Source organism: Agelaius phoeniceus, chromosome 17 (assembly GCF_051311805.1).
Source record: "Agelaius phoeniceus isolate bAgePho1 chromosome 17, bAgePho1.hap1, whole genome shotgun sequence".
Taxonomy (NCBI): Eukaryota; Metazoa; Chordata; class Aves; order Passeriformes; family Icteridae; genus Agelaius; species Agelaius phoeniceus.
The window spans coordinates 8993855-9005512 of record NC_135281.1 but is presented as its reverse complement, the minus strand read 5'-3'; the positions used below and the strand labels follow the sequence as shown (position 1 = coordinate 9005512).

The 11658-nt window shown below is 54.3% G+C and overlaps 1 protein-coding gene across 2 annotated transcripts; it reads left to right on the top strand.

The window, feature by feature from the left end:
• Nucleotides 1-737: 737 nt before the first annotated feature.
• On the top strand, nt 738-11097 carry TBC1D20 (TBC1 domain family member 20). 2 transcript variants are annotated; one of them, XM_054644284.2, is made up of 8 exons: nt 738-896; nt 3151-3336; nt 4447-4530; nt 5959-6145; nt 6931-7032; nt 7905-8046; nt 8632-8819; nt 8953-11097. In XM_054644284.2, the coding sequence occupies exons 1-8, from the start codon at nt 854-856 to the stop codon at nt 9224-9226; spliced, it is 1206 nt and encodes a 401-aa protein (XP_054500259.1). In that variant the 5' UTR covers nt 738-853; the 3' UTR covers nt 9227-11097. The 2 variants fall into 2 exon arrangements, with proteins under 2 accessions (XP_054500259.1, XP_054500258.1); XM_054644283.2 differs by lacking the exon at nt 738-896 and adding an exon at nt 1099-2389.
• The last annotated feature ends 561 nt before the right edge of the window (nt 11098-11658 follow it).

Here is an 11658-nt window from a genome sequence, read left to right as displayed (position 1 = left end):
CCTTTCTGTGAGGATTGCCAGCAGGGAGATGAAGTTTTTTACATACACCAGGATAGCTTTCTCCTCCATGCCTTCATCCAGTGGAAATCCATTGTACTTAATCTTTTATATCCTAAAGTGATGTGAAAGTTGGACTGTGTTGACTGTTACCTCAATGTGCTGTACCGTAAAAGCACCCAGTATGACAAAATACAGCTTGTTTGCACTGGTTCTGAGCTATGCAGGACATTCTACCCAGTTCTTTTGTTATTCCAAGCGAGGGAGGTTTGCCTAAGGATAAGAATGGAAGAGGAAGCTGGGAGTGGTGGATGGCCCCAGTGCCTGTCAGCCCCTGCAAGGACCCCTGTGCATGGAAGGAGCTTTGTGGCCTTGACAAGCCCTCACAGCAGTGCGGGGCGCTCGCTCTCCCACTGCGCTGTCTGCAAGCACTGACGGGGGCGTTCGGAGGGTTTTCGGGGTTTTTTTGCGTGGTGGCAGCAGCCCCTGTGTGCAGCACCATTGTGGGTGCGCTACCCGCCCCCGGCAGCGCTGGGAATGACCCGTCCGGCGGCCATCGGGGAGGGTTCGGGGTTGGTTTTTGTTGTTTTTGAGCAGCCCCTGAGGCGCTCTCGGGCCGCACGCAGCCAGGCCGCGCACCCCCCTTCACGCATGCGCGGCTGCCTCCGCCGGTGTGACCCGCCTAGCGGCGCCGCGCCTGCGCACTGCGGCGCCGTGACGTCCCGCCCGCGCGCCGGCGGGCGGGGGGCGGGGGAGCGGGCGGGGGAGGGACGGGACCGGACGGCGCGGGGAGCGCGGAGCCCCGGCCCGGTCCGGTCCGGTGTCCGGCCCGGAATGCGCCGCAGCGCCCGGGAACATGGGCCGGCAGAGCCCGCCGCGCAACGGCGTCGGCGGCCACGGTACGGGCTGGGCCGGGCCCGGCGGGCGGGGGGCGGTGGTTCCGCTGAGGGGGCGGGGGCTGGAGCGCCCCCTGCGGGCGCGGCGGCGCCCCCTGGCGGCGGGGCGGGGCCGGCGCTGCGCTCGGAGCCGCCCCGCGGGAGCGGCCGGGGGTCCCAGGGGTCCCGGGGAGCCCGGCACCGAGCGAAGGGCCCGGCCCACCCCGCGGCTGTGCGGCCGCCGCGGGCTCGGGCGGGTAGGAACCAGCCGGGCACGGTTGATGCCCGAGGGCGGTCCCCGGCAGTGTCCGGGGGCTCTGCGGCAGCGCCAGGCTGGCCAGACCTGGCGAGGCCGTGTGTCGGTGCCCGGTGCCTGCAGCGCTGCAGAAACCCCGACGGACTCATGTGGGTTTTAGACCGCCCTCACTTTGCGTTTGTGTCTCTTCTTCCTAGGGTGAACCTGCGAGTTAAGGTCTTGTGGTTACATAAAACATTTTTTGCAATGCACTGGTTTTGGTTATACTTGCAGCTATTGTCCCCTGTATGTTTGAAAAGTGTAAATATTGCGGTCTTTATTAGTAAGTTTGAGAGGAGGAGCCCGCAAGATGTGCTTCTTCCTTGCCACTACTCCTTAAAGTTCTTTGTGTGTGAACAGTTCTTTCTCCCGTAGGCTTTGTCTCCTCCTTCCCGAGGCATTGGTATGTGACAGCCCAGTGTGTGCGTGTGGCAGGGGATCAGGAACAGCTGGGGGTAGGGAACTGGCTGGGAATAGGGAACCGGCTGAGCAGAGCTGGCTTCTGTTGTGCAAATAACTCTGCTTGCACAAGGGCCCGGAAAGGAAATAAAAGAAACTGTAGTCACTGTGTGAGTGATAGGAGATTTAATGTTACCAGGATCTTGGAATTCGGAGGGAGGTGGAACTCTGTCGTAGGCTGTTACAGCTTGTTTTGATCCAAGAAGTGTTTTTAAAGGGTCTTTGAGAAGGAAAAGCATCCACTGCTCGACCTACTTAGCGTCCCTGTGTGTGAACAGCCTGCCGACCTGCCGGCTGCCTTCAGACCTCGCTGAGAGAGAGCTGCACTTCCAGCCAGGAGCTCGCAGGAACAGGGCCAGGGCAGTGGCTGAGGTGCCACGTGGGCAGAGGAACGAGGTCCCCTATCTGCCGGGAGGGCGCGGCCTTGGGAAACAGCTGTTTCTCCCTCGGAGTCCTTTTAATTCCTCCCACCCCAAATCCTATTTGGACACGTCCCTTGTAGAACGAATCCTGTTTGGATCCCAGGAGTTGTTGCATCTATGGGAAAAGCCTTTAGGGAAAGGCAGCGTTTGTGGCCTCATCCTGTACTCCAGTCCCACAGCTGCTCAGCAAAGCCTCCTTACTGGGAACTCCTCCAGTGTGGGATATCGAGTGGCTCTCGGCTGCTTCTCTCTTTCCTCACATGAGGCAGCGGTGACAAATTCCACCATGTGGTGTGAAGTAGTGTCCCTTCTCCGCTCCCTGGGAAGCTCTCTGGTGTCCTGTAAGTGTGTCTAACCCGAGCACTGCGTGCTTTGTGTGTTACCCCTTCCCTCCCTGCCCCGAGTTCCTGTGCTCCTCAAAACAGTGGGAATTATTTCCTACTGGCTGAGCTGTGTGTGTACTGATGGCTGGCAGGTATGTGTTTGTTGTAGGACAAGTCAATGTGCTTATGATTCTTTAACTCTGGTATAATTATGTCCTTTCTTGTGTCTGTTGCTGTCAGTGGAAATGCTCAGGCTTCTTCCTAGGACGGCTGCACCTGGGAGTCGGTAGGAATACAGTTTTGGGAACACTTTCCTAACCTTTTTTTGAACACTTTCCTAAGTCCTGGTCTTAGGAAACATGTGGCATCTGAGCTGGCAGCTGCATCAGAGAGCAAAGAGTTTCAGGATGGCTTTGCAGGGCTGTCTTGATCCTGTATGGAGCCGTTAGCCGTTGGGAAGGACAGGAGTCAAGGCCTCTGTCTGGGCACTGGTGGTGGCTCCGGTATCAGGAGGAGCAGCATTTGCCCCCCACAGTGGGACCCCCAGGAGAGGGAAGTAGTGAGAATGCCCTTTGAGGTCCTCCCAGTGCTGAGCCTGCAGAAATGGGGACACTCAGCTGGAGGGGTCCCCACCAGAGTCATCCCTGTCCTGACAGTGTGGTGACTGTCCTGTGTCATCTCCCTTGGGTGTGTGTGTGACATCACTGTGAGTGGCTATTGCTAGCCCCCACTGTGTGCTGCCACTGCCTGTCAGCTCATGTCTCTGTGACCTTTTGCAGACTTTGATGCTAAGAAAAAAAGAAAAGTGGCAGAGATTTACCAGGCTCTGAACAGCGACCCCATCAACGTGGCAACGCTGAGGCGGATGGCGATCAGCGAGGGCGGGCTGCTCACCGACGAGATCCGGCGCAAAGTGTGGCCAAAGCTGCTCAGTGTTAACACAGATGACCTGCCCCCTCTTCCAGGTATGGAACAGCCTGGGCTCACCTGCTTAGGAGGAACAGCTCAGTGAACTTTGTCCCTAGAGGAGGGACGTGCTTTCTGACCTGTCTTTTCCCTGTGTGTGTTGTATTTCCCACTAAGCTCATGTACAAAGGAGACTCACTGCAGCACCAATACTGTGTTGTATGTAAACAATACACGACTTCTAAAAACAACATTTGTTGTTTTCTTTAGCGATAGTCATGGAATCAGTTCATTGTGGATGCAGTCAGCATGGCCCTGAGCATTAGCTGACATATGTAAGTTCACATGCAGCAGAAAGAATCAGACTTGATTTGTTTTGCTCCCATGAAGAGGTGGCTGTTCTGAGCCCCGGTGTGGCCAAAATTCTCCTGATGTGTCTCTCCCAGGCAGCAGTTTGTTGTGTGAAGTACATGTGGTTTTTTGGTCAGAACAGGCACAGGGACAGCAACCTTCCCACATGGTTTTTAAACCTTAGCAAAGCAGGAGCTCTAGGTCCTGTAGCTTTAGAGTCACCCAGGACAGATTTTGTTGTTATTCCTGATTCTGTGGTTGTTTGGAAATGTGCCCTCACCTCCAGAGCCAGGTGGCATTAGGGTGATGTGAGGTGACCAGAGCTGCTGGAAGACAAAGTTTAGCTTTACATGATCACATAGAAGGAATTTGCTGGCCCACTGAACTTTTCTATTTTAACTGTCTTAGCTAACCCTGGGTGAGATTTTCCTCTGAATTGTTTCTATTTTATAAATAATTCGTTATGGTCTCCACAGCACTCCTCCAGTGCTGCTGCTGAGTACACTTTGAATTGACAGAAAAACTGTGGAGCAGAGATGTTTCTAGGAGTACTGGGAATGCTGCTGTCAGTTTAAGCATTTTAACATGTGTTGTCTAAAGAAATAATTGTCTCATTTGCTATTAGTGTCAGACTGTGTGGCAGTGAAAGTGCAGGGACAGGACCGAGGTGTGAAATGAAAAAAAGGATGTACAGTGGAGTAGGGGGTGTGTGCAACTTTATGTCCACATTGAGCAGGGATCTTCCCAGCTCCCTCACCTCACTCTTTTCCCAGTACTATTGCAGTGCTTCATGTTAATCCTGTTCCTCTTTTCCTCAGCAAGGAAGGAGCTGCGAGAGGACAATAAGGATTACCAGCAGGTGTTACTGGATGTGCGGCGATCCCTGCGCCGCTTCCCGCCAGGTGAGGGGGGTTCTGCTCTTCCCTCTCTGCCATGGGGCTCTCCTGGCTCACACGTCCCTGGGACACTGCAGAATGTGACACTCCATTATTACTCCAAGGGCCTGACTTCTAGAAAACGTTTTCCATGTGAGCTCCCAGCAGCTGCTTCTTGCAGCGAAGCCCTTCTACAGCCATCAGTTTCCTTCAGCTGTCTCTGCAGAGATGGTTTTTGATGTGGCTTTTCCAACGTTCCACTTCCCCTGCCCCACTGTGCCCCTCTGCCAGGAGGCTGCTATTGGCAGACAGTTGCAGCAGAGAGAGGATGGATCCTGCATGGATCTTGTGCACCATGACCTGTTGAGATTAGGACAGATGGAAAGCTTGAGAAACATGCCATTTGCTTCGGTTTATTTTAGTCCATGGTCTTGCTCAGGGACAGGGAAGGCGGGTTTGGCTGTGCTTAGAACAACCTCTGGTATAAAACAGTCTCAAAATCAGGTTCTTGCACCAAACTTAACTTAGAAGCAAAATGATTTTGCAGTTGTTTAGTTCTGATGGGAGGCTGGTGCCTTGTGTTATTTATAAAATGCTAAATCCAGCAGCTCTCTGTGCAGAGCAGTCGTTATTTCTGGCCAGAATCTGCCTCCCCCTTCTGCCACTTTTATTTTGTATAAACACTTGATTCACTCTGATTCTTGCAGGCATGGATGCTGCGTGCAGGCCTGATTCCTGGAGGCTCTGCTCCTACGGATTTTTTTGCCCTTGAATGGCAGCCTCCTGCCTATTTTTAGCCACATTAGTGAAGCAGAGGAAAAGGAGAACTTTGTCATTGCAGGATCTCTGCTGGGACTCTCTGCTTGGCCTTTGGGTGTTTTATCTGTTGACAAGGGCTGCCAGAAACTGGCTGCAGCTGTGCAAAGCAGGAACAATGTTTTCCCTGTGACATCCTGTCCCTAAACACGTGCTGTTTGCAGGGGCCTGATAGAAAGTTGTGCTGGTGGAAGCCTTGCAGTCTGATGCAGTTGGCATAGTTTCTGTGAAAATGGGCCCTGTTGACTTTTTTTCTAGAACTCCTGGGAAATTAAAAATTACTAAAACATCCTCATCTGTGCTGGATGTGTAGAACAATTCTCTGTTCACAGCAGCATTGTGCAAACATCTGTAAACCCTGCTCCTGTCCTCCACAGTGGCTTCCTTGCAGATAAGGGTTCTGCAGATCTAAAGAGTAAACCTCTGAGCAACTGGCCAGATTCCCCTGGTCCTGCAGAGTTTTGGGAGACAGCATTAGGGCTTTGGATAGTTTTTTTCTGCCAGTTTTACCACCCTCCCCTTATGCAGCACATCCCTTGGGATCAGGCAGGTTAGTAAATGCACAGGTGCTCTCCTTGCACACCACAGCAGGCACTGGTAGGTGACCCAGCTGTGCCACCTTTGCTGTTCCTCCCACAGGGATGCCAGATGACCAGAGGGAAGGATTGCAGGAGGAGCTCATCGATATCATCCTCCACGTCCTCCAGCGCAACCCCCAGCTGCATTACTACCAGGGATACCATGACATCGTGGTCACCTTCCTCCTGGTGGTGGGGGACAGGCTGGCCACTGCACTGGTGGAGAAGCTCTCAACGCATCATCTCAGGTACTCAGTGGGAGGAGAGGAGCCAACTGTGTGTCCTCGGGCTGTGGGGACACCTGTGCAGGTAGAGCTGGCCTGGAAGGGGAGCTGGGAAGGCAGAGCCTTGGGTTAAAGCAGCTGCCTGTCATGCCTGTACCCAGAGGGTGATTGAGAGCAGCCTGACCTCACAACAGCACGTGGCTTTGCAGAGAGCTGTGCCCTGGGGAGGAGATAATTGAAGGCTGTCAGTTAATTTGTAGTATCTCTTGGAGTTGGAAAAGCCAACACACATGCATTATCCGTGGTTGTGTGGCTGTCAGGGCCTCTCCAGTCCTGTGGGCTGGCTCAGCTCCTGCCTCCCATTTGTCCTTGCATAGCCCTGGGCAGCATGGTCTGTACTACCAGTGTCCTGTACCCCACACGAAGAGTCTTTCTTGTTTGTGCACTGAAATAAAAGCAAGCTTCCAGCTGGAGAGTGTGGTTTGGAGGGATTATCTCTCCTCTCCCAGGCAGGAGTCAGATTTTGGGTGCTGGAAAGGCTTTACAGTTCTTGTGTGCACTGCTGCAAAATAAGAAGTATCAGCTGACAGCAGCATGATGGTCTGGGCCTGGGTTCTGTGTGCAGGTCAGCCCTGCGTGCCCCAGACAAGCTGGAAGGAGGCTGCTCCAAAGGGACAGAATTCCTTGGGGCTGGGGGCCACCTGCCAGCAAGGCTGTTTATTGTATGTACTTCACCTTCTGCTGCCTCCCTAGAGGGAGAGCTTGCTAACATTGTTGCTTGACAAAGCTTCTTTTAAATCTTTCCTCAGGGATTTTATGGACTCAACGATGGATAATACCAAGCACATTTTAAATTACCTGATGCCCATCATAGACCAGGTGAACCCTGAGGTGCATGACTTCATGCAGAGGTATGCAAGTGTTCCCTTAGAGCCTCCTGGCTCTCCTGGTTACTGTTCACAGGGCCATTTTCACCCACACATCCCCAGCACCACAGTGGCTTCCTCAGGGAGTCAACAGCTGATGGTGGCACCCAGAGGCATGTGGCACTCGTTTCTGAGCAGGCTCAAACCTGTGATGCCTGTCTGGAGGGGTTTTACATGGTGCCATCTTCGGCCCATTTGTCTGCAGTCTGTGTTGGTGGGGCTGGGGATTTGGGGACAGTGTTGTACAAATGCTACAGCTGCTTCATGTGACCACTTGTGTGGCTGGTGGGACCTTGCTGTAGTTTGTTGTTAGTTCTGGGGATAATTCCCAGGTTTTGCATTAGGGACACACAGGTCTGGGCAGATCAAATCAGAAGCAGGAAGGTGAATGGGAAGAGTCACTTCAGAGCCCTTTTTTTGGGCAGGTGTGTGGTTTTTTTCACAGCCAGAATGTCTTTGGATACCAACCCTGATTGCAAACTCCCAGAATTAGTAAGCCCTCAGAGTAGGAAGGAACCCAAACATCAGTCTGTGCTGCAGGACTTCAGTTGCCCTCAGGCCAGCAAGCCAGACAGTGCCATGGTACATGACACATTCAGGGTCTCCTGAAAGCAGCGTTTGGCCTCTGCTATGGCCCCCACTGGATGTGACACAAGTAGTGGCAGCACTTTGCAGCAGGGGGTGGCACAGGGGATAAACAATTTTTTCTGTCAGAGGTGCAGTTCCTGCTCTGGGCAGGTTCAGTACTCCTCTGACTGCCAGCTCTATTTCCCCAGGCATGGCTGTGCAGCACAGGGCTGGCTTGGGAGCATTTCATCCCTGTTTCCAGGCTGACCTCATGCTCTTTCTCTGTGTAGTGCGGAGGTGGGAACCATCTTTGCTCTCAGCTGGCTGATCACCTGGTTTGGCCACGTTTTGTCTGACTTCAGGCACGTTGTGCGATTATATGACTTCTTCCTGGCTTGCCACCCACTGATGCCCATTTATTTTGCAGCTGTGGTAGGTATTGATGGAATGGTCAGGGATTAAATGAGCTGTTCTTAGGTGGTAGGAGTTTGGGGCTGCAGAGGGAGGCTGGCAAACCCAGTGCTGGTGCTGTCCCCAGCTGTACCTTACTCTGCACATGCAGTCACTGATGTCCTTGGTGATGGTGAAGGGCAGGTGGGATCCAGGGGAAATCAGGGCAGCCTGAGGGTGTCCAAATGTGTAGGCTTTACCAGTTCAGTGCTGTGGAGGCAGCAGGACACAGTGTTTTTGTTTCCTCTCATGTCTCCATCCTGCCCATCCTCTTATAGCAGAGGGCAAGTCATGAAGTCAAACTCTGCTGAGGTTCTGCCCCACTCTCCAACCTGCCAATAGCAGGCTCTGCTCAGCAGACAGACCTTACTGCCGTGAAAGAGGCTTCCCATGGCCTCAGAGTCTTAGAAGGGGTTTGGCATTTCTCTTCCCTGCAGTGTGTCCTCTTGAAGAAGGTCTTTCAGCTGGAAGTAAAGTGGTTTTTTCTTCTGGCTCTGAAACAAGTGCCAGCATCTGCCAAGGAGTTGTCCCCACTTCCTTGTCTATCCTCCTCTCACTCCTCTGCAGATCGTGCTGCACCGGGAGCAGGAAGTTCTGGACTGTGAGTGTGACATGGCCTCTGTCCACCACCTCCTGTCCCAGATCCCACAGGACCTTCCTTATGAGTCTCTGATCAGCAAAGCCGGGGACCTTTTTGTCCAGTTCCCACCATCTGAACTCGCCAAGGAGGCAGCTCAGGCAGCTCAGGCGGAACGGTGAGTGCTGGGCAGCCCATGTGCTCCCTACAGCCCCTTGCCAGGTCTTGCCTCCCTGTGGAGATCTTCCTGACCGGAGGCTGGTCCCAGGGGTGAGCCAAGGACACTCCTTGACCTGTTCCTTCTCTTGCAGAACTGCGGCTTCCACTTTTAAGGACTTTGAGTTGGCGTCAGTGCAGCAGAGACCAGACACTGTGTTGAGGCAGCGCTTCAGAGAGCGGCTCCGAGGGGAGGAGCGGCTCCGAGGGGAGGAGAGGACAAAATCCATCTTGACAAAGCCCCGGACCAACCGCTTTGTCAAGCTGGCAGTGATGGGGCTGACGGTGGCACTGGGAGCAGCTGCCCTGGCTATGGTGAAGAGTGCACTGGAGTGGGCACCCAAGTTTCAGCTGCAGATTTTCCCCTGAAGCCGGAGGAAGGGCCTTTGGTGTCACTGCATCCATCCCCAGCAGGAAGGGCTGATGTGTGATGAAGGACGTGTTCAGAAACGACCTGTCTGAAGATTATTTTTTTTTCTTACTGCATCCAGTAACGCTTTTGGCCTTTGTGACAGAGGCTGAGGGAACCAGCCCAGCAGGACAGTTCCCCACACCATGCTCACCTTGTTCCCTTCTCCCTGTGCAAGGGTGAGCAGACAGGCACTCCTGCTGTCTCCTGAGGAACCAGAGGTATGGACAAATTTGGCTGTTCAGGCTGTGCTCAGGTGACTGTACAGAGGGAGAGCTGTGTGTGGGCTGTGCCCAAATGATCCCATGTTCTCCACTGGGGAAAACTAGTGGAAGTGGGAGCAGATCTTTGCCTGGAGGAGTGTCCAACAGGGTTTGTTCTGGGTGCTTGTGTGTGTAAGGGTGGAGGGCATCACACTCATGAGGAACAGGGCAGCCCTTTGGCTCTTCATTGCTCCAGTGTGCCCCACAATCTGCCTTCAGCTTTGCCGGTGCTCCAGTTCTTCCCTGTCCTCTGGGCACCCTCTGAGCAGAGCCAAACCTTTCCCACACACTGGCCAGCACAATGCTCTCAGCTTCTCTTCAGTGTGTAACACTCCCTGGCTCTTTTTGTTTCCACATCTTTGCTGCCTGATCTGTTTGTAGGGGCCAGGGCCATTAACATGCCCACTTGGAGAAAGGCTTTCTTCACCTTGTGAAACACTTTACACAGGACAGAAGTTGTTGCACTAGGAAGTGTGACAAAAACCTCCCCCACAAGCTGATCAGGCTCCAGCATCACTTCTGGAAATAACACTAAGCGTTTCCCAGAAAGGCCACCCTGACCCCTGCATATCTCCCATCTCCCCACCAGTTCCATTGGCAGTCCCAGCGCTCCCTGCCCTCCAAGCTAAGCAGCAAATCCTTCTAGACAGCTCAGTGTCCCACTGAGACAGAGCCAATAGACACTCTATGCCTCTACCTCTCCCCCAAGCTGCTAAATCTCCCTCAAGTGTCCTTACCTGTCCCTCACGGCTCCCTCCCGCTGCCCCATCATTGCTCTGTTGTGCCCAAAGCCATCTGTGCCATGCCCAGGGGCTGCACACCTGAAAATGAGGTTTTGGTTGAAGGGATTTTGGGATAAAGAAGAAACTCATGCCCTGCAAAGCTCAGCACCCCCCACTCCCACCCATCTTGGTCCATGACCGCCCTGGGTGTGTTCTGGTTTGCCCCACGGGCCCTTGCTCATGGAAGGGATGTGCCTTTCTGGCCAGAGGGCAGGTGGGCAGTTTTCATTCCTGGCTTGTGTTCCCATGAAGCTCTGAGCAGGAGTTCCCTTTGCCTCTGCAGGTAAAAGGTGGAGTGACTGAAACTGCCCTTGTCCAGGCAGGCAGCAAGACCTGTTCCCTCCTCTCCTCAATGGTGCCAGTGGCCTTGGAGAGACCTGGGGCTGCTCAGGGGCTCCTCCCAGTGTGGCTGAAGGCAGAGCCCATTCCTGGCCCCTTGGCACCCCCAGAGCAGCGGAACAGGACTGGGGGCTGGGTCACTTAGCACTTTAGAAACCATTGGTGCAGGAGAGTGTGGTGACCTGGGAATGCTGCTGGAGGGCCCAGGACTGCTCTGTACACCTTGCTGAAGGAGAGGATGGCTGGAGCCCCCCAGGAGGAGCCCCTGCAGCCCCTCCATTCCCTGGCCATGATGCACTTTAGTTCTTGTGTTGTCCCCAGTGGGGGGAGAAGGGCCTGGGAGGAGACCAGGGTGCTTCAGTTGCTCTGTACAAAGACTTATACATCCCCTGTAAATGCAGATTTCTACAAGCCCTAAAACTGTAAAATAAACAGTTACTAAACACACTTCCTGCCCTCCACAGACCAGGGCTGCCAGATCTGCTCTTGTGGCACCCTGGGGCCCAGAACTGGCACCTTCCCTGTGGTGGCCAGGCCAGCTCAGTGTGGCCTCACACCCAGCAGCCCCGTGGGAAGAGGAGCAGGAGCAGAGCCAAAGGGTGTGTGCGTGCCCCGGTCACTGTTCTCCATCCATCTGCTTCCCTCTGGGCCAGTGCCAGGCCTCGTGTGTGCTGCTGGCTCTCCAGGGTGTCCCCCCCATCAGCAGCATGGGGCTGGAAATAGCCTGACCTGCCAGGCTGCCCTGTACCCCAGGCTGGGTGCCCGGCTGCAGGAGGAGATCCTGGGCACGGTGCCCACCTCCCAGGGCACGCTCCACTGAGCTGGGGTGATGCAGCCACCTTGGCCAGGCTGGAAGCGGTTTTGTCTGGATGGCTCAAGGCTGGCAGCCCTGCTGGCTGATTTTAATTGCCTGTGGCCTCTCCAGGAGCCATTTTCTCAACAGTGCTTGAATCCCTTTGGGAGGAACGCCCTTTGGAAGAGTGGTGGCAGGAGGTATGTGGCACCTTT

Bases quoted from the DNA above. Each gene is read 5' to 3' on its own strand.
- TBC1D20 (XM_054644283.2), top strand. From the start codon at position 2,335: ATGTGGTGTGAAGTAGTGTCCCTTCTCCGCTCCCTGGGAAGCTCTCTG. The intron at 7,033-7,904 runs GTATGCAAGTGT...TTCTCTGTGTAG, and splicing joins GTGCATGACTTCATGCAGAG to TGCGGAGGTGGGAACCATCT. The intron at 8,047-8,631 runs GTAGGTATTGAT...ACTCCTCTGCAG, and splicing joins CCATTTATTTTGCAGCTGTG to ATCGTGCTGCACCGGGAGCA.